Source organism: Buceros rhinoceros, unplaced genomic scaffold, assembly GCF_000710305.1.
Source record: "Buceros rhinoceros silvestris isolate BGI_N320 unplaced genomic scaffold, ASM71030v1 scaffold13927, whole genome shotgun sequence".
Taxonomy (NCBI): Eukaryota; Metazoa; Chordata; class Aves; order Bucerotiformes; family Bucerotidae; genus Buceros; species Buceros rhinoceros.
This window is the reverse complement of record NW_010422846.1, coordinates 6042-31461: the sequence shown is the minus strand read 5'-3', so window position 1 is coordinate 31461 and position 25420 is coordinate 6042. Positions and strand designations below refer to the sequence as shown.

The following is a 25420-nucleotide window of genomic DNA, read 5'->3' as shown; positions in this document are numbered from 1 at the left end:
AAAACTCCTAAAACAGCTTTAATGACACAGTAGCAATAAAAAGAAAAGATAACAACACTAATAAGAAAATAAGGTGGAATTTGAACTATTTGGGCAATCTGTCAGAGCCCCACGATGGGCACCAATATGGACACCAATGGGTTAGGGCTGAGCTGGCCACCAAATGAATGACCGATGATCTCTATTAACCCCCCTCACTTCCCAGAAGGGGAAGGGCAACAGAATAGAGACTTAAGGGTTGGAAAAAACTCCTAAAACAGCTTTAATGACACAGTAGCAATAAAAAGAAAAGATAACAACACTAATAAGAAAATAAGGAAATATATACAAATACATACAAAACCAGTATCAAACTCCTCCAGAGTCCACATTGGACTCAGTGGCAGGCAGGAACTGGATTTGGGAACTGGATTCATGAACTCACGAGTACAGGAATTCATGGATTGGGACCAAAGACAGAAGTGTCCTTCTCTAATGCCAGCGATAGTAAAAGAGGGCTTAACCCTTGTGGTTCCTCAGCTTTATACTGAATATGCTGTATATGGGATGGAATACCTTCTTGGTCAGATTTGGGTTACCTGTCCTGTCCTCTTCTTCCTGCAAGTGCAACTCACACTCCTTTTACTTACAGCACCCCACTGTGGCACACGAGATTTAGCAGTGACCTTGGTTTCTATAGGAGCAAGTACAAGCAGGAGCTTTTCTGCATCCCAATCCCTGGTAGTAACTGTAAACATCAAGCACTGTCACTTCCAGAAGCAGACACTGTCTGCAAAAATATGCCATTAACTTCAGAAAGTGCAGTCACTTAACAGAGACTGAGCTGGAAAGTAAAATCATTGAACAGAATTAGTTATGTTATAACTCAAACCAGGACACAGAAAAAGTTAGAGAAATAAAATGTGAAAGTCCGTTATACGTCAGTTTTGGAAAAGAGAAGTTTTGACTTGACTTCTAAAACAAAAGGAAATGAAACCAGTATGTTGTGTGAAGTATACTGAGGCATCTTCAAAGGAAACACATTCTCCTTTTGATATTTTAATACATCTTTAGCAATATGTGGACTGTTGTCAAGCTGAGAAGTTTTGTAATATTTGGTGAGGAAGCAAATGTAACAAATAATTACTGTTTAACATTGGTATTAATTGTGTATTTATAAAATTACATACATGGATGAAATACAGCACATTCCCCTTCCTCTTCCATTAATAATAACTCAGTATTTTTTAAAAAGTACCTTCTTACTATAAATATTTCCAATAATTGGAATAGAAGTTGCCAATAAATAAAAATAAATTATATATGTTCTCTCTCATGTTTACAAAAGGGTAAGGTAATGCAAATAATCAATAAGATGGAAAAATAAAATTAAATAATGTTCAATTCAATGTTTGTAGAGGGTTGTAAGTTCTCATTAGAATTAGTCCGAAAATTGAGTTGCATCAAAAATACAAGGTTTTTTGCTTTCTCTTTAGTAAATGTCCCACAAGAAGAATTTATAGGAGACTTGGCTTCAGGTTATTGATGATAGTCCTTCTGAGATGTCACAGTAAAACAGTGCTTCAGTTTCTTGATGTAATGGAGATGATGAATAATGAGTTCTCTGCCCCTTCATTGTGATTGGGCTCCTCAGGAGAGAAATTTTACACTCCAATGTTTATTTCTTTTTTGTTCCTTTCAGAAATGATGGAAGCATTTTTGATGGGCTGGTGGAAGAAGATGACAAAGATAAAGCAAAAAGGTAAGTTTTTCAAGTTACTTAAAGCTAAGAAATGTCATTTACTTGTACACTTGAACTTACCGTGATTCTTTTATAAATAACCATATTACTCAACAGCATTTATTTTACTGCTACTCCTCAGATATGTTGCATATTTATAACTGTGATTCAGTGATTTGCATTTTTGTAAAAGGGTGCTTTATTCCAAAGCCACTTTGCCAAAACGGGGTCTGAGATAGGGAGTAGGTGTTTCTGAGGCAGTTCTCACAGCAGAAGTTCTCATGGGGCTGTTTGCATCAGGAACCTGGCAGTGGAGTGTAGCTTATTATAAGAAATTTCATAGCTGCTATAAAACATTTGCTGTTTTGTTTTTCAGAGTGTCTAGAAACAAGTCTGAAAAGAAACGTCGAGATCAGTTTAATGTACTTATCAAAGAGCTGGGTTCCATGCTTCCAGGTAATGCTCGGAAGATGGATAAGTCCACTGTACTGCAGAAAAGCATTGACTTTTTACGGAAGCACAAAGGTAATTATTTGTAACTATAAAAAAAATCTGTAAATTCTTAATTTTTAAATGATACTCACTTAGTACATGAAACTCAGACAAATCTGCAGCTCCTGAAAGGAAATTGTCAAAAAAAAAAAACCCCAAAAAACAAACTCTCAAAGAAAAATTTTCTTAAGACTGTAATTTAGGTAGCAGAGATATGTCTTTTGGTAATGTTTTGTAAAAGCCAGTACTAAACTTTTTCTTCCCCCATTGTAGTCAAAGAAGTCTGTTTCATAAAGAGAAGCACTTATTCTTGAACTAAGCTTGAAGTTTTTTGTTCTGGACAGATGGAGACCTTTAGAATATAGCGGCTTCATAAGGCACAAGTTCACACAAGTTTTGCTTCACATGTGAACTGCTGATCCACTTCAGTGGAAGTACTCACTGGGAGTACTTATTTTCATATTTAGATATGACTGGTTTGAACAGTTGGTTTTTCTCTCCAAGGTCCACATAAAGCAAAATAAATTACTGAATAGGCTAGTCCAAGGGAGCTCAGTGCTCTCTCTCTTCATGTCACGTATCCACACATCTGGCTGTTCTGCCAAAGATAAAGCCTCCAGCAAGTGTTACTGGGTAGGTTGTTTGATGAGAGTGTGGTGTGCATACAGACCAGGAGCATTGGCATTTTCTTTTTTCCTTTTAGCTAGAAAAAATCCCCAGAAAATCTGTAAATACTTCTAGCTGAACTTTTAATTTTCAAGACATACCCACTGGTGTATAAGCAATTAGCTGTGTTTGTTGTTTTGTAAATCATCATGTGAAATGTCAAAACGAGAAATGTCTTTGAACATCCTTGCTGTTTTGTTTCTTTGTTTGTTTGCATCACTGATGGTGGGATATACCTGGATGTGTTGTGCTGAAGTTCATTGCATATCATTATTTCTGTCACATATTTTTCCACCAAGTGTGCACCTATTTATGGCTGTTTGAAATTTCTGTGTGTAAAAAAATCCTTGTTCCTGCTCCTACACTTGTTCTTCCTGTGGCACCTTGTGGTTCATACTGCCAAAAACAAGCTTAAAAATTCAAGAAAATGAACTCTTTCACTAGTTAACCCATTTCCCTGAATAACTTCTGAGCATGCATACTAACTAGAAAGCAGTAGGGACAAAAGAAGCAGATAAAAGAAATGAAAATAAGTAAAGCTATTAACTGTGTGAATAGGTATGTATTTATCAACAGTATGTGTGTCAATTTAAGGTGTGTTAAGGTATGATAAATATTTTTCTGTGCCCTAACATGTCTCTTCCAAAGTTCAGGTAGCACCAGATAGGTACTGAATAGTGCCAGTAAACGGGTAAACATGTCAATTAAAATGGAAATGGAGGGGGGAATAATTTGTGTGATAATTCATAAGTTTTGGGGTTTCTGCCGATCAAATACTCATTATGCTGTTTTAATTCTGTGAGACATGTTTGTCTCATAACAAACAGTTATGACAAGCAGTATGTAGGCTCCTTTTCTGTAAAAGTCAGTTCTGTAGGTTCAGAGGCCTTTGTAAAAATCAGTTGTTTCAAAATCACTTTATCTTGTATTGATAATTCCTGTCATAAAATACAGTGCAGAATGAACACGTGTCAGACAGGCAGCAGCACCAGTCATACTTTTTTCTTCATAGTGCTTTCTGAGATCTTCTTTTGAAATTATTTTGTATATTTTTAGGATAAAGGGGTAAAAAGTAGCTATAGAGATGGATGCCTTGTAGGGCTTGGTGTGTTTATCTTTCACCAGGTGGGGCAGGGTGCAGCGTTGTGTGATTGCATGTATTGTATTAAGGTCTCTGAAGCTCTGGCTGCCAGTGCTTACTAGCATTGCTCTGCACTGGCTTACATTAAAATGTTTTGGACAAAATGTTGGCAGAAGTCAGAAGCATATTTTGCCTCCTGAGGTATTTGGATCTGTTACAATAAAGCAGAGTGACCCTAGCAATAAATGAATTGTTCAGTACTGATTAGTCCTACTGTGTTCAGCCACAAGGCTTGGATTAACTTTGTTGCTTCTGTTTTTTTCTGGACCATTTCCTCTCTGGCCAGCCTTGGTACTCTGGCAGCAGCTCCAGATGAACTGTCTGAGCTGTTTTTTGGCCAGTGTGCATTCAGTTTCTCATTGGGAAAAAACAGCAGGCTAAACACACTGAAATTATATTACTGAGAGCTTCTCCTGGACTAATACTGCCTGTCATCTTCCTTTGAATTTACAAAGAAAAATTTTTGAGAATTATGAAATACTGAAGAATTTTGCTGCTTATGATTACAACTAGTAGACTGATAGTCATACAACCCACAGGCGAATGCTACAGATCTTGGTCCAACTGGCAATTTCTTTTGAGGATGCTTAGTGCTGATGCAGAGCTGCTTCAGATCCAGGGTTTGAAGCCTGGAGTCTAATGTGCAAGCTTTGGTTGTGCTCCTCTGTCTGGTATCTAGCTCAGGAATGTGACCTCAGTGCCATTTATCTTTGAATGCAACCTTCTGCCAAGATTTTTAGGCATTTCTCTGAAGTTACCAAGTGAAACAAGTTCTTTCCACGTTACTTTGGCTCTTTTCCAATATCGTACTTTTTCTAATTATGGCAAATGGAAAAGAACACCTGTACTTGTGGTGACAAAATTCAGAATAGTTCATTAAAGGCATGAATTTCAGCTTTTATTTAGTATAAATCCTTTCTACTGCAGAAGCCAGACCGACTTTTTAAAAAACAAACACTCATACCCCTGCAGTAGGGTGGTTATATGAACCAGAATGAGCTAATGAATCAGACTTCCCTAGTTCTAAAGTGGAGATTATCTGTGTCCTGTGAGCTGAATGCATTAAATTCCTTTAATTTTACCTCTGCTTCTTTTTGTCCGGGCTTTCCATTTCCTTGTCTTTTGACTTGCCCCTCAGTGTTCAGTGTATATACATGTTCTGACTGAAAAGTTAGATTTGGGGTTATATTTAGGTTATCTTTATTAGGTTATCTTTATTCTCCAGCCCATTCTTACTGTTTTGTGATACTGTATCAAAACAGATAGCAAAAGTCTGGTCAGTTTACGTCTTCTGTGAGATCTGATCTTTGGAAATTCTGGTCCATCTTACTTGCTGACATTTTTTCCCCCTCCTTGCAGCTCTCCACTTCTTGCCAATTTCTTGCATGACGTAGTTGCTGTTTACTGCCCTTTTAGTTAAGTCTAAAGATCCTTCATAAAGTTTTCCCCTTTCAGTCTGGGAATCAAAATTCTAAATTGTTTCATCCCTTTGCACGTTTAATTCAATTGCAGATTTTCTCAGATGCTCTTTGAGCCATCTAAACTAACAAACTAGCTTACAGCCTTTGTAGACACTTGTCCTTTAGAAAGCATAACCCTTAAAGATATGGTCTGGTTCTTTCAATTTGTCTAAATACTTGATTCACAATTACTTGTTCAAGGTTGTTCTTACAACCAGTACTTCTGTAATGCCCTTGTTGCTCATCAAAACTGAAGTACTATGTGGTCTTGCTTCTTGTTTCGGTTATCAGGATAAGGAAGCAGCAGCTTTCAGAACCTGGGGTCTGGTTTTGCTTAGCAGCTGTTGCTCCTCACTTACGTATGGGAAGTTAATCTATATATTTCTATTAAGTCCCACAAGAATCTCTTAAAAATTGGTCTCTGCACAGATCACACAGTAATTCTTTAGTGGAGTCTGTCATACAGCTCTTAACAGTTTTTTTGTTGAAAACCTACTTTTTTTTTTTATGTAACCTTATTTCTTTACAGAAAATAGTGGGAAGAAGAGAAAGAACAGTAACAATTTTTAGTGCAAAGGTTAGAATGACCAGGATTGGCCAAGATACTTTAGGGTTAGGCTTCTTAATGACCTAAACCGATCAGGAATTTTGGCTTTCTAAATCTTTGAAAACAACACTCTCAATGAAACATTTTATTATAGTCTCAGAGGAAAGAGTATTTTTCCATTGTCAAAGTCTAATACTTAACTGTCACTAACTTCAGCATTACCTTGTACTCCAGCAGGACTGTAGCACAGACTGGTAGAAGGAAAGAGAAGACAAACCTAAATATGACATAAGGGAGAAGACATTTATTTTCTTTTTAAGGAACAACATCTATATGTAATGAATGAATGAACAACAGAGGAGACTGGAGAACCTTCTGCTATTTCCTACTGTGTATATGTAGCTTAGTGGGAAAGAAATGGCTTTTGTAAGGGTAAATCCTTATATTGTATATATATTTGATTGTAGAAATTACTGCACAATCAGATGCCAGTGAGATTCGACAGGACTGGAAACCAACATTCCTTAGTAATGAAGAGTTCACACAGTTAATGTTAGAGGTATAGTATTTCTATTTTTCTGGAATATTTCCTAGAATATTTCCTCACAGGGAGTCATTCCATGATGAAACTTTTCAGTTTGACGATATAAGTTTTTATTTTCATATTTTAATTGTAATTATAGATTTTCATTAAGACAGTCAAAATTCCTATGCACTGTAATGCAAAACAGTTTTTCTTTTAACTGCATTTTCACTTACAAGTCCTCTTACAAAATATGTGTCCACAACTAGTGACTGTAAAACTAGAACAATAGGATACAAAAAACTTTTTCTTACATGATATGAGCTTTAAAATTCTCTATTTAGAAATACAGTTCTGTCATGCTTTTATGTTTGGTAGCATTCAGCTAAAAGATAGTTGTGTTCTGTTCAGCGGAAATAATTAAGTAGAAGATACGGAGTATCTCACAGTTTCCAAGTCTCAATAAAATCTTGCTACAATTTATTTTATTGAGATTAGAAATACTGTGATATTAAATACCAAAATCCATTCATTTCACCACCTCTTTTACTTGTTCTTCTCTTAGTTTTTTCTGCCTTTTCTTGGTTTTGTCTCTAGGTCATTTTTCTGAGTTTTCTGTTATTTAAAATCATGAAGGAATAAAAAACAAACAGGCTCAGGAAGAGTGGGAGGTGGGGTAAATGGTGTATATGGACTTGCTTCTGAAACCATGGATTACTTAAGAACAGAACAGTATGGCAGTTGTAATGCTTGTAGTGTAAAAGCAAGTCTAAGAAGTTTTAGTAGTGAAAGGCATTCTCATTTTTATAATAAACTAAATGACAATTGGTCTAAATTATTTTCCGTGTTGAATATAGCTTAACTTTTTAATATGCTCTGTTACTTTTTATTTAACTACCCATTATGTTTAATTTCAGGCTCTTGATGGTTTTTTTTTAGCAATTATGACAGATGGAAATATAATATATGTGTCAGAAAGTATAACTCCCTTACTTGAACATTTGCCAGTAAGTACAAAATGCTTTCAGTAACATACCAGTTTGTCTGCGGATGGTGTTCTGCTATGAGTACTAATTAATCATTAGCCTTTTTGGCGTTACAGAACAGATGTATGCTTTGTTCTAATGCTTCTGCTTTTTCTTCAGCGAAACTCCTTTCTACTGGTCTACCCCCTATATTAAATATTTCCTTCAGAAATAGAGAGTGCCGTCGGCACTCCGTTAGGCATGATTATGAAGTGCCAGACCAGCATCAGTTTCTTTTCAACATAAGTGAAATTACACAGCTGACTACAGGAGACCCTTTAGCATTCACACCTATCACAGCCTCTACGTGAGTCAGAAGAGTATTGCTGAGGAGCTATATCCTTGGATTTTTTTTAAACTACTTTTTCACTCCTTTCTTGCTGAAGAACTCTTGTAAGAAATACATTGCTTCTGGTTCTGCTTTTTAAGATAGGATTATACTTTGGGTTTTATCACATTTACTCATCTTTACTCTTGGTGGAATTGCTTCCTGCTAAATTTTAACATTCTAATTTTAAAGTTACCTTTGAATGATGTTATTCTGAAATAAGGCAAAGTAGAACTCAAAAATGCAAACAAGTGATGAGTGAAATGGTGAGCTCTTTTTTAGAAGAGAAGGACAAGTTATTGTTAGAGGCTAGTTGTCTTGCTGTATTAAAAGTATTTTGTAAAACTTGGAGTGGCATAGTAAAAAAATCATTCAGCAAAACACAAACTGCTGTAAAGTATGCATGTTATCAGCCTGAGAGTTTTTTTTTAAAGTGGAATTTACTGAGTTCTCAGAGGCCCATTTGTTCTTTGCTTTTAGATGTGATTTATATATTCTAAACATTGATATTCTATGATCCCTTTTTTCTGAATACTTAATCAAATGCATTTATGTGTATAATCAGTTGTTCACTTGTTCAATTTTATTGCATTGATCTCAATTGTTACTAGTTTTGTGTACATATTTCTAGAATCAGCAATGTCAAAATTAGGACAGATCAAAGTGAGATTTTTTTCCTTGTAAAATATTCATGTATATTCCAGCAGGTGGCTTTGTTGAGTCAGTAATGTTCTTCTTAACTCTGAAATTGTTTTGCGTTAAAATAGTAGGCTTTGTGATATTCTATATCTTGCATTAGCTTAATGCTCATTAAATCTTTTTCTTTCAGTCTGATCTTGTGGATCAGAGTGTATTTAATTTTATCCCAGAGGGTGAACATTCAGAAATTTATAAAATGTTGTCTTCTCATCTGCTGGAAAGTGATTCACTGACACCGGAATACTTAAAATGTAAGTAGTTACTGTGGGTTATCCCTGGTAGGCAGCTCAGCCCCACACAGCTGCTCGCTTGCTCCTGCTGTGGGGTGAGGAAAGAATCAGAAGAGTGAAAGTGAGAAAACATGTGGACCGAGATTAAGACAGTGTAATGAGCAAAGGAAAAGCCATGTGCACAAGTGAAATGAAATAGGAATTAATTCGCTACTTCCTAGCGGCAGGCAGGTGTTCAGCCATCTCCAGGAAAGCAGAGCTTCACCACGTGTAACAGTTACTTGGGAAGACAAATGCTGTAAGCGCAAATGTCTCCCCCTTCCTCCTCCTTTACTCAGCTTTTATTGCTGAGCACAATGTCATGTGGTATGGGATATCCCTTAGGTCACCTATCCCAGCTGTACCACCTCCCACCTTCTTGTGCAACCCCAGCCTAATCGCTGGTGGAGTGGGATAAGAAACAAAAAAAGATCTTGACTCTGTATAAGTGCTGCTTAGCAATAGTGTTATCATCCCTGTGTCATCAACACTGGTTTAGTCACAAATCCAAAACACAGCACCATGTGAGTTGCTATGAAAAAAATTAACTCTATTCTAGACAAAACCAGTATGGTAGTTGTGTCAAAAACAATCCCCTTTGTATCACATGTTATCACTTCTTTTCTTCCGATGTTATTTAAACTGAAACAAATGAGGCCTGAAGAACACTTTTCTGTGGTTTCCTTCCTGACCTCAAAGAGGAAAATTTTCAGCATTGCATTGCATTTCACTCTGACTTTCCCATGTATTAGAACTATTCATCTTATTTACACAACTTCTATTTAGACAGTTGTAGCAGTTGGCAAGAATAAAAACAAAGCAGCCTAAGGGGCTTTGGAAGTGCATGCTTTGGTGAACTTAAGTTTAGGGGCAGCTGCTTCTTTAAAATAGCTTTAGTTTTCAGAGGTTATCTATGTCATTAGTATTCAGGTCCTTCATGACAAATTCTAAAGGAGTTCTTAGTTTCTTTAGGTTAGTTAATATGCTAGTTGAAAGCAGAGGCTGTAGCCATTAGTAATCACAACTCTTAGAGTATCTCAGTAAGGATGCAGCTTAATTATTCCTGCTTTCCATTTCATGTTGCCTGTGTGCTTCATCAAGCATGTAGCCTATTAATTTGTTTATTCTTTTCTCAGCAAAAAATCAACTAGAATTCTGTTGCCATATGCTCCGAGGAACAATAGATCCAAAAGAGCAACCTACATATGAATACGTAAAATTTATAGGAAACTTCAAGTGTTTGAATAACGGTGAGTAATTTTGGTGGTATTAGAGTGGTGGAATACTTCGGCAGCTTCACAGCTAAACAGGCTTGGGACCGTTGTGCAAAACCTAATGATGAACTAAAATCAGCCTTTCAAAATACCAGCTTGAAGCAGAGTTACATCACTTATATGCAGTTTTAATGAAAAAGAAGAAAAACTGCTTATCAGGTATTACAGGTCTGTGTGTTTGAATGCAAAATGTAGTAATTATGCTTAATGCTTTCAATTAAAGTATCTTATAAAAGATTATAGTATCTTATAAAACATTTTTTAAAAGAACTTAAGAGAAATTTAAGCCAACACTTTAAAATAAAGATCCTGAATTTAGCTAAGTACAATCCATGCTTAAGCAGGTGACTAAGTAACTTAAAGATAGTGGTACTGAGTACCTGCAGTTCTCATTATGCAGTGAGCTGGGAAGTAAAATGTAGGTTTCAACCCCATGTCAGTTCTGTGCTTTCACTGACAGGAGTTACCAATTAGATGAGTGGATGGGCTAGTACAGTTTTCTGCACTGAGTTCTTTCTCCTGTACATCAAAGTTACTTTTATTAGTTGTGTAGTAAATGTCCATTGTTTATATTTATATTTATATATAAATGTAAATACTTAATCTCAGGGTTCAGAAGAAAAAGTTAGCAAAACCTGATACAAAAGTGAAATTTTAAGGATATTTTTCAAGGTGTATTCAAGTAATTTTTAGTAATTACCAAGTAGGATTAGAATTGTCATTGGTTTCTTAAAACTGCTTTGTAAGATAATATTATATTAACTGTAATTTTAGTTCTTTGAGAAAGTTACTTGATGGTTGTGTTCCCATTACTACTGTCCAACTACTATTCCTGTGCATATATCCATATATATCTTATGTATTATTTTTCTTAATGCAGGTGTCCTGGGTTTGGCTAGGATAGGGTTAATAGGTTAACACCTCCACTGATGTTTGAAACTGCATACCCTCTCTGGCTAGCTCCACCTTATATATAGTGGGCATGAGGTCAGCTGGGCACGTCAGTATGGTATCGAATATCCCATTGGCTGGGTCGGTCTGGCTCTCAAGAGAGCCAGACCGACCCAGCCAATGGGATATTCGATACCATACTGACGTGCCCAGCTGACCTCATGCCCACTATATATAAGGTGGAGCTAGCCAGAGAGGGTATGCAGTTTCAAACATCAGTTCTTGGCTGTGGAAATTAACCCTATCCTAGCCAAACCCAGGACAGCACGTTAAGTTATAAGCAAACCACATTAGATAAGTATTGGGCCATTTGTCTTGTGATACTACTGCCATTTTCCTCCATGCTTATATTAGAATCTGCGTTAACCTCTTCTCCTCTGTCTTCCCTCAGTTCCCAACTCAGCGCACAATGGTTTTGAAGGAACTATTCAGCGATCGCACCGGCCTTCGTATGAAGACAAAGTTTGCTTTGTAGCCACCGTTAGATTAGCTACACCTCAATTTATCAAGGTATGTACAAATTAAATCACTTTTTTATAATTTTTAAATGTACTGAGAGGAAACTTCAGAGAGAATTTTCAAATATTCTTGATTAAAACCATACGGAATTTTATTATATGAAACTGAAAGTGTGTTTCTTCACACACAGATAGGTTAAATGTTATGCAAAGCACCAAATGAAGTTGTTATTGCAAATGCCGTTTCTAAATAGCCATATAAAATAGTCACATGCAATAAATAAATTCAGAAGAAGTCTATAGGAATATAATTTAGCAAGATTAACTTAAACAAAATGAAAGATAACATCAAGATTCCACTTCGGTTGGAGAAAGTAATAGTTTCAGTTGAAACTTGGATGTGAATTTTATATTGCTGATGGTCTTGCTGTAGTTTGACACAGAAGCAAATCTGGTAGGTCTTAATGAAAGCTGGCATTACTTGTCAGTAACCGAGTTGGGTTTGAGGTAATAGAACTCTTACATTCTGCTTCAGCACTATTATTCAATAATTTAGTTGTTTAAAGAGAACATTTTGCTTAACTGCTAATGAACAAGGAAAGTATCTTTCCAAGTTTAGAATGTGTATGAAATTTGTAGTTTACTAAGTATAATCCTGTTCCTCACCAAAATCAGCCAAAATAAATACTCAGGATACAGTACAGAATAGTCTGTGATTGTGATTCAGTTTATATGTTTTATACAAATACATTAATCAAGGTACAGGATAGTCTACTATCTAACATTGTTCTTGCAATTCAGTTGTAAAGAAATGCCATGAAACGTAGCTGACACAGGGTTAAACTAGTCTGTCATGCAGAACTCTTTGAACATTTAAATACTCTGCCTGTAAGTTGCATGCACTGACTGGTGTTTTAAGCTGAAGGCTGGTGGTGGTAGCCTCTGAAGACATGGACTATATACTTTGCACTTTGAAAACATATTAAGGAGCCTCTGAAGTCATACAAACTTCTTGAGTTCTGTCAGGCTGAACAGGAATTGGATCTCTCCAGACTGGATGCCAGAGAAAGTTCATTGTTTATTTTTCTTGAAACCATGAAAACTTTTCATCTGACACATTTCTTCCCACACGGGTCTAAATAATGTTCTTCCTGTTATGCCTACAGTTGGTAGAGTTATTAAATGTGTGATTTTTATTTAATGAAATACTTGGGGAAAGAAGACTCAGTAGTCTGTGTTTGCAGTATTTGCAAATATTTTTGTATTTTAAAATCTGACAGTTTAGAATGTACTGTAGTAAAACTTTTCTGTTTTCCACTTCTGGAATGGGACATTTGGAAGTTGAGGAATGGATGTTATGATTTTTCTAGTCTCAGTCTCCTGAGGACAAAAGCCTTACAAATTATATTCTGGCTAAAATTTCATTCCTCTGCTTGAACTTCTGAGCCCCTAGTATGTAAGGGAACTTTCATGTTACAGAGTTTTTAAGATAGTCTCAAGAGTTTAGACTAGTGCTCTTCATCTGGGAAATCTTGTGAAGAAGACTAACATTAGAGTGAAGACTTTTAATCTGACAATATTTGTTTATAGTCTTTGGTACCTTCTGTTACTGTTGAGGCTAGCACTGACTACAATCTAGCAAGTAAGTGTTACGTCAGGAATTTTACCATCCCAGTAACTTATACTAACAGATGTGTGGCATAGCCAGTAATGTCTTGTGTATTGTAGCAGTCGATTGCCTTATATAAGGTAGAACCTGCCAGCTCATCTGCCACTTTCTATCTTTATTTCAGGTGGTATGTGGTTCTGGATTCTTTTTATCTAGAATGTAATTTTTTAACAATATACAGTATTTTTGCACTCTCCAGGACTCCCATTCTTGTCAGGCCCCGGCCGCCCCGTGCCCGGGTCTATGATGTCCGGAGGTAGAGCAGCGACTCTTTCACGGGCACCCCCTTGCCGTGGGGAAGGAGCTTGCGTGCCCTTGCAAGGTTGAGAGCTGTGCTGGTGGTGGCACGTGCCTCCGGTGGGGTCTCCCAGGCCAGACAGGTCTCAGCTGAAGGGTCAGACAAAGTGTGTCCATGGGCAGGATGGGCTCACTAGCCTTCGGGCAACCATCCTAGGAGAAGGACAACTCTGACTCCAAACCTGGGCAGATGGAGCTCGTTTAGCCTTGTAAGGCTCATCCATCATCTAAGAGAAGGACACTCTAAACAAACTTACGACCTGAGGACTTCGCTGTCACCGTCCAAGCTCGCTAGGCCCTGGCAGATGAACCTCAGGTGTAAAGGGTGGAGCCAGTTCTGTGCATGCTGCGCCTCACCTAAAAAATCCACTGTGCAGGGCCAAAGGGTGCACTCATCGCTTGCAGTGAGCGTGGGAAAAGCCCTTCCCAGATCTTCGTTCGCAAAGCCAAGCCATGATGATGACAGTATTTTTGCAAAACACCATAGGATTCAGAGAATAATCCCTGAAAGTTCACATTTTCTGCCTATGATCCCACCACTTCTATAACAAAATATGCCACAAATTTTGCTCCCCAGTAAAGGGATTTGGCTACACACACTCTTTAAAACATTTGACTTGCATTTTGGCTGGTAAGTGATTGAATCCTGTCAAGAAGACAGAATTAAGCCACTCAAAAGGATTCTACCAGAATGCTTTTTGTTGCAAATGAAAGTCCTTTGTTTTCTAGATGCCTTGTTGAAAACTTCAACAAGATACCTTGTTGAACAGATAGCTTCTGCCCAGGGATATTTTACAGTGGAATATCTGCAAATCATTTATATAAATACATTGAGTAATCAGGTACTAACCTGCTGCCAGCTCCTCTCTAACAATGATGTTTTTACTGTGATTCTACTGCCTGCACTTAAGTTTTATTTTTACTTTTGTTTGGACTCGTGCCAAAATATTTAGATTAAAAGAAATGACAAATCAAAAGTATATCTCAAGGATATACGTTTGCTCTGTCATTTCTTTTACTTTGCTATGAGTGGTGCTTTATTAAATGCTGTAATCTTAGAAAAGAAGATGAGCATTGGGTTTTGGGGGTAGTTTCAGTTTTGAAGGTTATGTCTTACTAACTGCAAGTCACTCCAAAAGTCATAAATTTGTGCCCAGTGATTTTGTTTGTTACCTCCATCATATAACTCACTTTCTAGTTGTTCTCTTTAAATTTTACACTGATGAAGGTGAGGGAAAAACATTGCCTAGATACGTTCACTTTTTCTTTCAAAGAAAGAAAACTTAGAAATATCTATTTAAAGAACTGCAAAATACCCTCTTTGTATTATAACCTGAAAGAACGAAAAGGTGGTCCCTTTGTAGGAACAACAGTTAGTCTTCTACTGTATTTTCCCACAGGACTATTTTAGTTATAGATGTTTGCAGAGCAGCAGTGTGCTCATCTGTCCACATCTGTTGTGAATATTATGTCAGTGCAGCAGTGGCTTCCATATGGCAGTCTTCAGGAAACTCTTGTGGTATCGGATCATCAATAGATTCTTCTGTGTTCCTGGCAGTGAGTTGCATGTGTGACAAACATGTGCAGGTGTCCAAAAAAGAAAGATTTACCGATCTCTAATTTCATTGTCATTCTTTGAGGGATGTATTTGTATGCATGCATGTATTCCATCATCCATCTTTAGTCTTGTAGCGCAGCACTAGAGTTCACAAAAGAACCGGCTGACTAGGGCTACTTAGCGCCCTTACTGTCTCATCCTGAGGCACAGTATTTGGTGGGGCATCGTTACCTCTCCGTGAGGGAACATTGACTGACATGTGCTGGTTGCACACATGTCTGAGCAGAATACATTTAAAATGATGTAGAGAATACCTTGAGGATTTGTTTTAATAGTGGAAATACAGTCATTCTCTTTGCTTTTCATGTGTTCTAAACATCAGAATAGCGTGTTATTTGTAGTACATGTCTGCGCCTTTAAGCCAAAGAGATTCAGATTACTCTGTATTCACTAAAAGGAGGAATCCTATTCCTAAATTCAAAGTAATGTGACCATCTTGCTGATGTTGGTGTTTACCCATTATAAACATATATTGTAATCAGAGTGTCTGGTGAGAGTGTTTCATCTCTTCTTTTGCTTGTTACTAGTTAAAAGCATAACTGCAGGAACTATTGATTTCTGCTTGTACTACTTGGTAGACACTGAGCTTGAGTTTAATCTCACGCCAGGGTTGTTCCATTTAAATCACCTGAATGTCAGCCTGGCACAGCTGAGATTAGATTCTACCTCAGTACTATGCATCTATACAAGCAAAAGCAATGAAGCTGTCTAAAAGTAACAATATAACTATTGTGGATTTATCTACTAACTTTAGGTAAGTCTGAATTTCGAAAGAGCTTATGAATTAGAATAGAGCAGTTTTGAGAGAGATTTTTATTTTTTTACTTTTTAGGAAATGTGCACTGTTGAAGAACCCAATGAAGAGTTCACATCTAGACATAGCTTAGAATGGAAGTTCCTATTCTTGGATCACAGGTGCAATTCCTTCTATGTATAGCAGCAATAGTAGCTGAATCACAGCGTTGGCTATAATATTTAGAATTCACTAATCAGCATTAACTACTCATAGCTTGTATTGGGTTTAATTTTTAATTTTTTTCAGAGCGTATACTGTAAACAAGAAAGCTTATATAATTAAATAATTTTGTTTGGGGTTTTTTGTGTGAAGATAAAATGACATTAATTTTTGTATTAATTAGGGCACCTCCGATAATAGGTTATCTTCCATTTGAAGTTTTGGGAACCTCAGGCTATGACTATTATCATGTGGATGATCTAGATAACCTGGCAAAATGTCACGAGCATCGTGAGTATGACTAAGTTGCTAAAATGAGCACATTTGCTTTATAGATGTTTGGTTTAAAGATTGTTAAATTGTACAACTGTTAGAGTGAAATTTTGTGGTATGTTTGAATGAAGTGTCTTTACTCCCATTCATTTCACATTATTGCACTGCTGATATTCATATTTTTTCTTTAGATACAGATCTACAAAACAGATTTAACTTTATTTTATAGTTTAGAGTTTTCATTGTGATAAACTGGAGTGCACAGCACTGTGACTAATACTTCCTCAGTTCTTCCAAAGGCATTTAAAAGGTTCTATGATGTTTAATAAATGCAAAAATTGTTTAAACACTTAATAGAATAAACATTCTGTTTAGTTTTATTTTTCTTTATAAAGCTGTAAATAAATCTTTTTAATATAACTTTTTCACAATATGTAAAAATGGCAGTTAGAATTCCGCAGTTCTCTGAAAAAGTGCGGTGTAAATTTCTTTTGGAAGAAAGCTACAGTTTTAAACCTGTTCTTAGTCAGTGTCATAATACTGGATTTAGATATGGTTTTAGTCCATATGAAGCTGGGAAATAATGTTTATTATGGAATTGCAATATTTACAGACTTGAAAGACAATAAACTTTATTCTTCACTTCTATAGTAATGCAATATGGGAAAGGGAAGTCATGTTACTACAGATTCCTTACAAAGGGACAGCAATGGATTTGGCTGCAAACACATTACTATATCACGTATCACCAGTGGAATTCCAGGCCAGAGTTTATTGTCTGTACGCACACTGTCGTAAGGTAAGTTATGTTTTTAAAATCTGTATTAGAGAAATTCTAATGGCATGGGAGCTTTATTGCTGGTCTTTCTGGAGGTAGAGAAATCATAGCAGTTTCAGGAATCATTGGAAAACTTCCTCAGATACTTCATAAGCAAGGTGGCACTGAGGAATTTGTTTTATGAGGTATATTTTGTAAATCATCCGAGAATATAGTAAAAGTAATATTTCATTTGTTCTTCTAGTTATGCAGAAGTTAGAGCAGAAAGACGACGAGAACTTGGTATTGAGGAGTCTCTTCCAGAGATAACAGCAGATAAAGTGAGTGTCTTATTTAATTTTATTGTACCTCTTCTTTCTTTCATACTAAAAATAATATGTAAGCAAATACACACAGCAGGAAGTGTATTGTCCTGTTACAGATAAAGTAATTATTTGAATCGCAAAAAAAAGAAAAAAAAAAAAAAAAAAAAAGCCAAACAATTTAAAATGATCAAAGAAGTCTAGGAAGGTTGTTTGTTTAACTGTATTCTGCCATGAACACTTACTCTCCTCTTTTCAGAAGTTCATGTACATGTAGTTATTATATAAGATAACATTCATAAGTCCGTATTAAGATCTGATTCCTGCAGAGTTTGATTCATAAATAAACATTCTTCCTTACTGGAAGCAGCCATAATCCGAAAAACCAAGGTCCACGCACAAAGATGGCTTAAAAGAATTCACAAGAGGAAAGCAGGAGCTGTTCCACTGTGTGACTCTGTCCCCCTTCATAGAAGTACACAAAATTAATTTTGCATTAATGTTCTTGGAAGCTTAGTGAGTCTTAGATAAGCCAGCTTGTGCAGATGCTGTGTTGTGTTTTCCCCTGGCAGTTCAGAAACATTTTCCTTTGGCACTTCAGCAAGTTTCATTTGATGGGGCTCCTTCTAGTAGAATTAACTCATCCTTTCCGAAAAGAATAAGCAGTTCACTCATTACACTGGTGGTCAGAGTGAACTGAGTTGCTAGAGAAGGAGGTCAGCTCAGCAGTTTGTGGCCTATATCTGCATGCATTTTGGTTTCTAGGTTTATATGGCTTTTTTGGGGTTTCTTTTCCAAGGATCAAAGCTGCAAATGGAAATTCAGCTTACAGATATCAAACAAACCGCTGCTTCTGTACAGTCACCTGTGTAAGGGCTTGATTAGACACAACATGGTCTTAGATATTTGCTAGCAGAAATGTACATTGTGTGCTGAATCAGATAAAATAATTGTTGTTTGCATGTGTCTCTTCAGAGTCAGGACTCTGGGTCTGACAATCACATAAACACAGTGAGTCTCAAAGAAGCACTGGAAAGGTTTGATACAAGCCCCACACCTTCTGCTTCCTCCAGGAGTTCAAGAAAATCTTCTCATACTGCAGTATCAGATCATTCATGTAAGCACCAAATGTTGAACAAATGCCTTCCTACTGAAGGTTTTCTCTACTTTAATTAAATGCATAACTAGCAGTTAACCATAGTTTTATGAAAAGTGTGCAAATTAAAATGTCTTTTTCGATGGTTCAGAGATCTGCTGACCACTCAGATTTTCAGAGGTTGTATAATGACTTCTACTTCTAAAAGTACAATAGCAGACCTTAGAACACCCTGTTTCGGTCCATTAGAATGCATTATTGTGGCATAGTCAGGGGAAAAGAGTCCAAGCCTTAAGCTTTTCTTTTATGTGTGAAAAGCTTCCTGTGATTTGATTATTGCAATGCAGAACTGAGGTTACTATTGACATGTCTCTTTCTGTTGTAACTGTGAACATTGTCAGCAACACCAACTAAAATGACGGTGGACACTAGCACTCCTCCAAGGCAAAGCTTATCTGGTCATGAAAAGACTACACAAAGAAGATCATCTCTGAGTAGTCAGGTAACTCTTCAGAGAAAAATTTTGTTCTTAATAAGTGTAATTCACCCTTAAAAGGTATTATTAGATCCGTATAACCTTGTGTTTTCAGAAGAAATAAAACAAATAATTTAAACTGAAAGAGTTTCACTTGGGCTATGTGACTTATCAGAATTGCATCATCAGTATGCAACTTAGGAATACTAGATTTTAAGGGAATACAATAATTAAGCATATAAGCATTTATTTTTTTGCCATTAGGGTTTGCAACATTGTGCATGAGTGCCTGCTTTTACTCACACATAACTTCTTTCTATGATTCTGCGTTTATATGTATGTATATAAGCAATTAGATACATATATATACACGTACAAAATTGCCAGCATACTGCTGTCCGTGTCCCTATAGAGAATTCATATGAATTTATTACTGTAAGAATATTAGTGAATCCCTTCATACAGTTTCTGAGATCTTGGTAACATGAGAAAATGTCATGTTTCATGTACGTGGTGTTCATGTTCCAATTGAACTAATACATACACTTCAAAAATAGAATGCTTATTAAAATATGTAATTTTTTAAATAATTAGTTCAGGAATGCATCAAAGGTGTCAGTTTCCAAACTTGTTGCAAGATTTTTCTCTTACTGCAAGTAAGCCTTTTAAAAGAATTGTAGTTGTAATATCTGTTTTTCCTGCTTATACCTACTGCTTTTACATATTTTTAGCAGTGGAAAATTTATATATATGTGTGTGTGTGTGTGTATATTATGTATTTAATCAATTACTCTTGTGTTCTTATTTCTTTAATATTTAAGGTTAGATATTTCAGGAAACATTTACTTGCTTTTATCATATGTTTGTTTGATGCTATTTTGGAATTGACATTTTATGTAAAGAAATATTTCCTGTCAAGTACGAAGTTCATTCTCTTCCAGTTAAGGAACATTTTTTTAAATTCTAGTCTTTAAGCTCCCAGTCCCTTGGACAGCCAGTAACACAGCCAACGATGTCTCAACCTGCAACTTTACAACTCCAGTCTGGCATGTCCCAGGTATGGATTAAGTCGGTTTATTTATTATTTTTTAAACAGTCTTGTTCTAATATAAGCTTAATTTCTCTTTCAGAAATTGAGTTCTTTGGTGCCAAAGTCACCTTTAACATTATTCTCTTGAAATGAGCAAATTCCCTCATCTGACACTTTTCTTTCCGTTATTTGGATATAGTTTTCAGCCTTGGCCATTAGAAAAATAGATATAAACAGAATTTAAGAAAAAATGTTTTAGAACATGAATTTAAAAATTCATTAATTATGCTGCTAACTTTCTACACATATGCTTGTAACACAAGGCAGTTTAATCTATGAAACACTTTTGTGAAACAAGAACAGTGGTATCGGGTCTGGCCGAAGATCTATGTCCTGTAGGTAGGACGTAAGTATCCAAAGCTTATCTTGACTTGTGGCCCCTGGCAGGTATCTAGGGAAGAATAGAAGTGGAAACATAGTTTCTCTGTGGGCTCAGCCTTCTGTAGTTTGTGACTGAGGGTATTCCCATTACTTGCTCTGGGTGAATTTTTTGTAAACTGGCGCAATTCTAATTTTTAACCTGAGAGAGCTTTAACACCCACAGCACTATGTAAATCACTAAGGCTTTTTATAGTGTGTTGGTGATTTGGACACCAGTCAATTTCTTTTGCTACGGATTTATTTTTTTTTTTTTTTAGTTCACCAATTCTAATGCATTAATTAAATGTGACATTTCATACTAATGAATTTGTCCTCAGGTTATGGTTATTAGCAGTGTTCGATTTCTTTGCTACTGTGGAGGAGTGTATTTTCTGCATGTAAATGTCATTATTTTTGCTCAGCTTTTAATTTAGTCATTGCATTACAGCCTGTGTTTCAGTTTTCAGCTCAGCTGGGAGCTATGCAGCACCTAAAGGACCAGCTAGAGCAAAGAACACGCATGATAGAGGCGAATATTCATCGACAGCAGGAAGAGTTGCGTAAGATTCAAGAGCAGCTTCAAATCGTCCATGGTCAAGGACTCCAGGTGAGTTAGTGTAATTCTTACAGGTTTGATCCGTAGACAATTTAGGCATATAAAATGAGACTTGGGCACTTAATTCCACAGGGTGTTATTCCCCACCCCAGTAGCTGCCATCAGGACCTAACGTGCCTAAAATCCATAGTGTCTGAAGCTACTGCTCCTGAGGTACCTGCCATTTTGCTTCTGGGTTGTATCTGGAAGTGCCCCTTTTCGGTGTTGAGCAGTTCAAGCCTAGCTTATGCCTAAAGCTAAACCTAAAAGGATGCAGTGGTTGTTATTCTTGCAAAGTTTTGCAGCTATTTAAATATTAATTCCAAATGTACAAGATAAACATTTATTTCCTCTTTTAGCTCAAGGGTGTCAAATTCATATCTTTTGTTTCTTAAACTGTCCTAACGAGCAGGCTGTATTCCTCCTACACACCCTCCTGGTGAAGTGGTTCTACTTTGCATGGTATGCTGAAGTAGTTACTAAGCCAGAAGGACAAAAAGACTAGAAGGATGCATTAGTCTAGCAGCTGACTACCTGATTTCTGTATTTTAACCAGGACTTTTTTTCTAATTTGGTCATTCTCTTTTTAGCACCTTTCTTTGGAAGATAAGAATGACCCTATTTGGCTTGTCTAGTTAAAAAAAAATCAAAAATCCAACAAAAAAACCACCACCCAAAACTTAAACACACCCTAAGGAAATAATCTAAATATTTTTCAGTGTGGATTGAGAATAAAGAGTAGAAAAAAATAATTCCGGGCAGTATTGAGTATGTTGCTTAAATTCCGTTGAAGTGTATGCGTTTCTGGCATGTGCCGTTTTCAGTGTTTTGTTGTATCTAGCGTAAGCCTGCCAGCAGTAGACTACCTTGTACGTAGGTCACTCCAAAAGTAATGCCTCCTATTTACTTCCATGGAAGCTACAACAGATACAAAAAGCATAATAACACTATTTGATAGAGCAAATTCTTAGTTACAAAACAGTATTTTTCGATACAGTCCCCACCACTGCATTTTCCCCAGCGATGAACGAGATCCTGCATGCCACACTCCTTTTAAAAACTTGTACCAGCGGAGGTGACCCACCGTTACTGTTGGCACTGCTGACATGCGCCACCCGCCGCCTCACTGTGCCACATCCAGTGTTTGGTCTCTGTAAAAGTTCAGCAGCGTCCATGAGTGTCAGTGGGTGCCATTATTTCCTCGTGGAGGAATTCAGTTACACCCTTTGCTTCACACGCGACCCGTGCCACCCACTGCCTCACTGTGCCACATCCACTGTTTGGTCTCTGTAAACGTTCCGCAGTGTCGATGAGTGTCAATGGTGCCATTATTTCCACGTGGAGGAATTCAGTTACACCCTTTGCTTCACACGCACTGCCATGTCAGATGCTGTGTTGTCAGACTGCCCCTCTGCTGCTGTCTGTTGCACAGCAGCAAAATTTAACAGAATATTGGTGGGAATGTTCAGCCATATCACCAACATCTGCCTCTGATATTGCGGGCCAACGTAATAAACTAGGAGGCAGTATTTTCGGAGTGCTCTCGTATGTTGGTTAAAAGGAGAGACTGACAGCTCTCCTCCCACGCACTGTGGAGGGACTGTGGAAACTAGGGAAAATATCTGAGTGCTGCACATTCTAACTTACTACCCTGTCTTGTTGAAGTCTTGAGCCTAACATTTTGTAAGACTCAGATATATTTTTTTGAATTCAGTTTATGACAACGATGTTGGAAGGTTCAGTATAATCATTATGAGTTTTTGATTGTCAAGAAGATTACATTCTTGGTGCCTATGCCTGGATCCCTTGATCCTAGGATCTTCTTCATGTGAATTAGTTTCACTGCAGGAGATCCTACAAACAGAAATGTGATCTCAACAATGTTTTGTGTTTACACAGTTGTAGACTACATTACAAGTTAGTCTTTAAATAGTACTTCTTCTTGAGAACAAATATTAAACCTTAATGTTTAGTGCACTAGAAATCAGGATTCTGATTCTTACCTTACCAGTTACAGCAGAATCTCTGAATATTGACCCAACATATGGGAGCTTGGCCTTTTACTCTTGGTGGTTGCAATGGCCATTTCGAAACTTTTGATACCTAAGATGAAACTTTATCTCATATAGATTTAAAATAATCAAATTAAGTATCTATAAAACATCTTGAACAATTAACAGATTTTTCTTAAAAGCTAACTTGCGGATTTTTTCATTTTTAAGATGTTCTTGCAGCAGTCAGCTTCTGGACTCAACTTTGGTTCTGTGCAGCTTGCTTCTGGAAATTCTTCAAACGTCCAGCAGCTTACGCCAATAAACATGCAAGGTCAGGTTGTTCAGACTAATCAGACTCAAAGTGGGATGAACACAGGCCACATAAGTACTCCACACATGATACAGCAACAGCCTTTGCAGAGTACTACAACACAGGTAAAATTCTCGTTATTGATTTGCCTGATAGAATATATGCTCAAAACCATATTTGAAACATAATCGCTTCCCTGATTTCCCCCTTCCAGTTTTTTTTGAACAATATCCTTTGAGTTGTATTAATTTTTTCATGTTCCAAGTTTTACAACTTAAATGCATTTATGTTCTTGAGAATGCAATTTAAGATCTTTTTATTTTCAGACTTAGACATGTAAATAATTAATAAGTAGCTTTTTTGAAAGACCAGTATCAAGAAAACTTTTAGCTTGCCTTTTTTATGATGTCTATGAATTTTCTGTTTACAGAGCACATAACATGAGATTTTTACTAGGTGAGCTTGAAACCCGGTGTCCAGGCAGCAAAAGACTAGAAAAGCATAGGAACAGGACAAGCATATACTTGTGCTTCCTGCACTTGACTTTTCTACTTTACAGCAGTTTCAGTCAGATGCCATAGGTGTATGATATCTGTAATGTAATAGCCTTGTTCTTCTGTGAGCTTATTTGGTTTCTTTCAATTCCATGTAAACTTTCTGAAATGCACAGTATTACCTAGTGAGTTCTACAGCTTTAATTTCTGGGAAATATAATCAATTATGTTTGGTTTTTAAGCTTGCCACCCAGCTCACATGCTGGGAAACACTTTGAACAGCTATTAACTTTTCATCTTCTCAGTCATACATGATTTTGAAGTCCTCTGTCACATGTATCTCCATAGAAGGCTGTTCTTCAAGCTGAACACTTCTAATGGATTTGACTGTTTTGTGTATGGAGGCTACTTAAGACCTCCAATCTCTGTGGTCGCCCTCCTTTTCGATACTTTCTTTTTGACATTTGTGAAGAGGCAGGCTAGTGCTGGACAGTGTTACCATCTTAGCAGTAAGCTACTTCCAAACTTTGAAGTAATAAATTGATTGATGTGATGTGCACATTTTAGTCTGGCCAAGATGCTGAAGGAGGAGGAATTAAGATCATGGACAAACAGTATGTAGGTAGCTGAAAAATACAGGAAAAAAATAACCTGAACAGAAGAAGTTAATTTAAGAGATTTTCAGATGTACAAGGGCCATTTCCACTTCCAAATCCTCAGTCAATAGAATTACCTCTGTACTTTAAATTAAGAATTCATTTGTAACAGAAAACCATTGGCAGTGGTGAAGCATAGGCATGACAGTAAGGAGCACAGCTATAGTACCTGGCTATTTTCAAATTACTATCTCATAAAATATTTTTTCTTTTCAGCATAATCAACAAAATGTACTTAGTGGGCACAATCAACAGCCTTCTCTTGCCAGTCAGTCACAGAACACAGTCTCAACACCTTTGTATAACACTATGGTGATTTCTCAGCCACCAGCAGGAAATGTGGTCCAGGTTCCTTCTAGCTTACCACAGAACAATAACCAGAATACGGCTGCAGTAACCACTTTTACGCAGGATAGACAAATCAGGTAAATCTTCAGGATCAATATTCAGATGACTTGCTATAATTATATGCTTGCATAGCTACATCATATACAAAAGGAACTAAAGTAGCATTAAAAAAATCATGTGATTTATTACTGTAACTAGATATGGATACAACTGTTAAACAAAACTTTGCACAAAATATCATGCTTGCAGGCTTACCAAAACCCATGTGGTTATAGCAAAGCTGAAAAATCTGCCTTTCTAAAGTACTCTTGATGTTTGATTTTTTTTTTTTCTTCCTAAAGGGACTCCATGTGTCTTTTTCTATTAACAGATTTTCTCAAGGTCAGCAGCTTGTAACAAAACTTGTCACGGCCCCAGTAGCATGTGGAGCGGTAATGGTACCAAGTACTATGTTTATGGGACAGGTGGTGACAGCTTATCCCACTTTTGCTGCCCAACAGCAGCAGCCACAGACTTTGTCAGTAACACAGCAACAGCAGCAGCAGCAAAGTCAGCCA

The 25420-nt window shown here is 36.8% G+C and overlaps 1 protein-coding gene across 3 annotated transcripts in view; it reads left to right on the top strand.

The window, feature by feature from the left end:
* Positions 1-25420, top strand: part of CLOCK (clock circadian regulator) — a 34809-nt gene that overhangs the window by 5778 nt on the left and 3611 nt on the right. The window contains exons 2-19 of one of the 3 annotated variants that reach the window (XM_010140202.1): positions 1682-1741; positions 2097-2245; positions 6494-6585; positions 7467-7556; positions 8732-8852; positions 10007-10120; positions 11487-11605; positions 15970-16052; positions 16277-16383; positions 17017-17164; positions 17388-17463; positions 18421-18562; positions 18943-19043; positions 19984-20073; positions 20927-21073; positions 23284-23490; positions 24732-24940; positions 25234-25401. In XM_010140202.1, the coding sequence (XP_010138504.1) occupies positions 1682-1741; positions 2097-2245; positions 6494-6585; positions 7467-7556; positions 8732-8852; positions 10007-10120; positions 11487-11605; positions 15970-16052; positions 16277-16383; positions 17017-17164; positions 17388-17463; positions 18421-18562; positions 18943-19043; positions 19984-20073; positions 20927-21073; positions 23284-23490; positions 24732-24940; positions 25234-25401 (2223 nt within the window). Of the gene's footprint in view, positions 1-1681; positions 1742-2096; positions 2246-6493; positions 6586-7466; positions 7557-8731; positions 8853-10006; positions 10121-11486; positions 11606-15969; positions 16053-16276; positions 16384-17016; positions 17165-17387; positions 17464-18420; positions 18563-18942; positions 19044-19983; positions 20074-20914; positions 21074-23283; positions 23491-24731; positions 24941-25233; positions 25413-25420 lie in introns of all 3 variants that reach the window. The other 2 variants (XM_010140200.1, XM_010140201.1) reach the window with 2 other exon arrangements.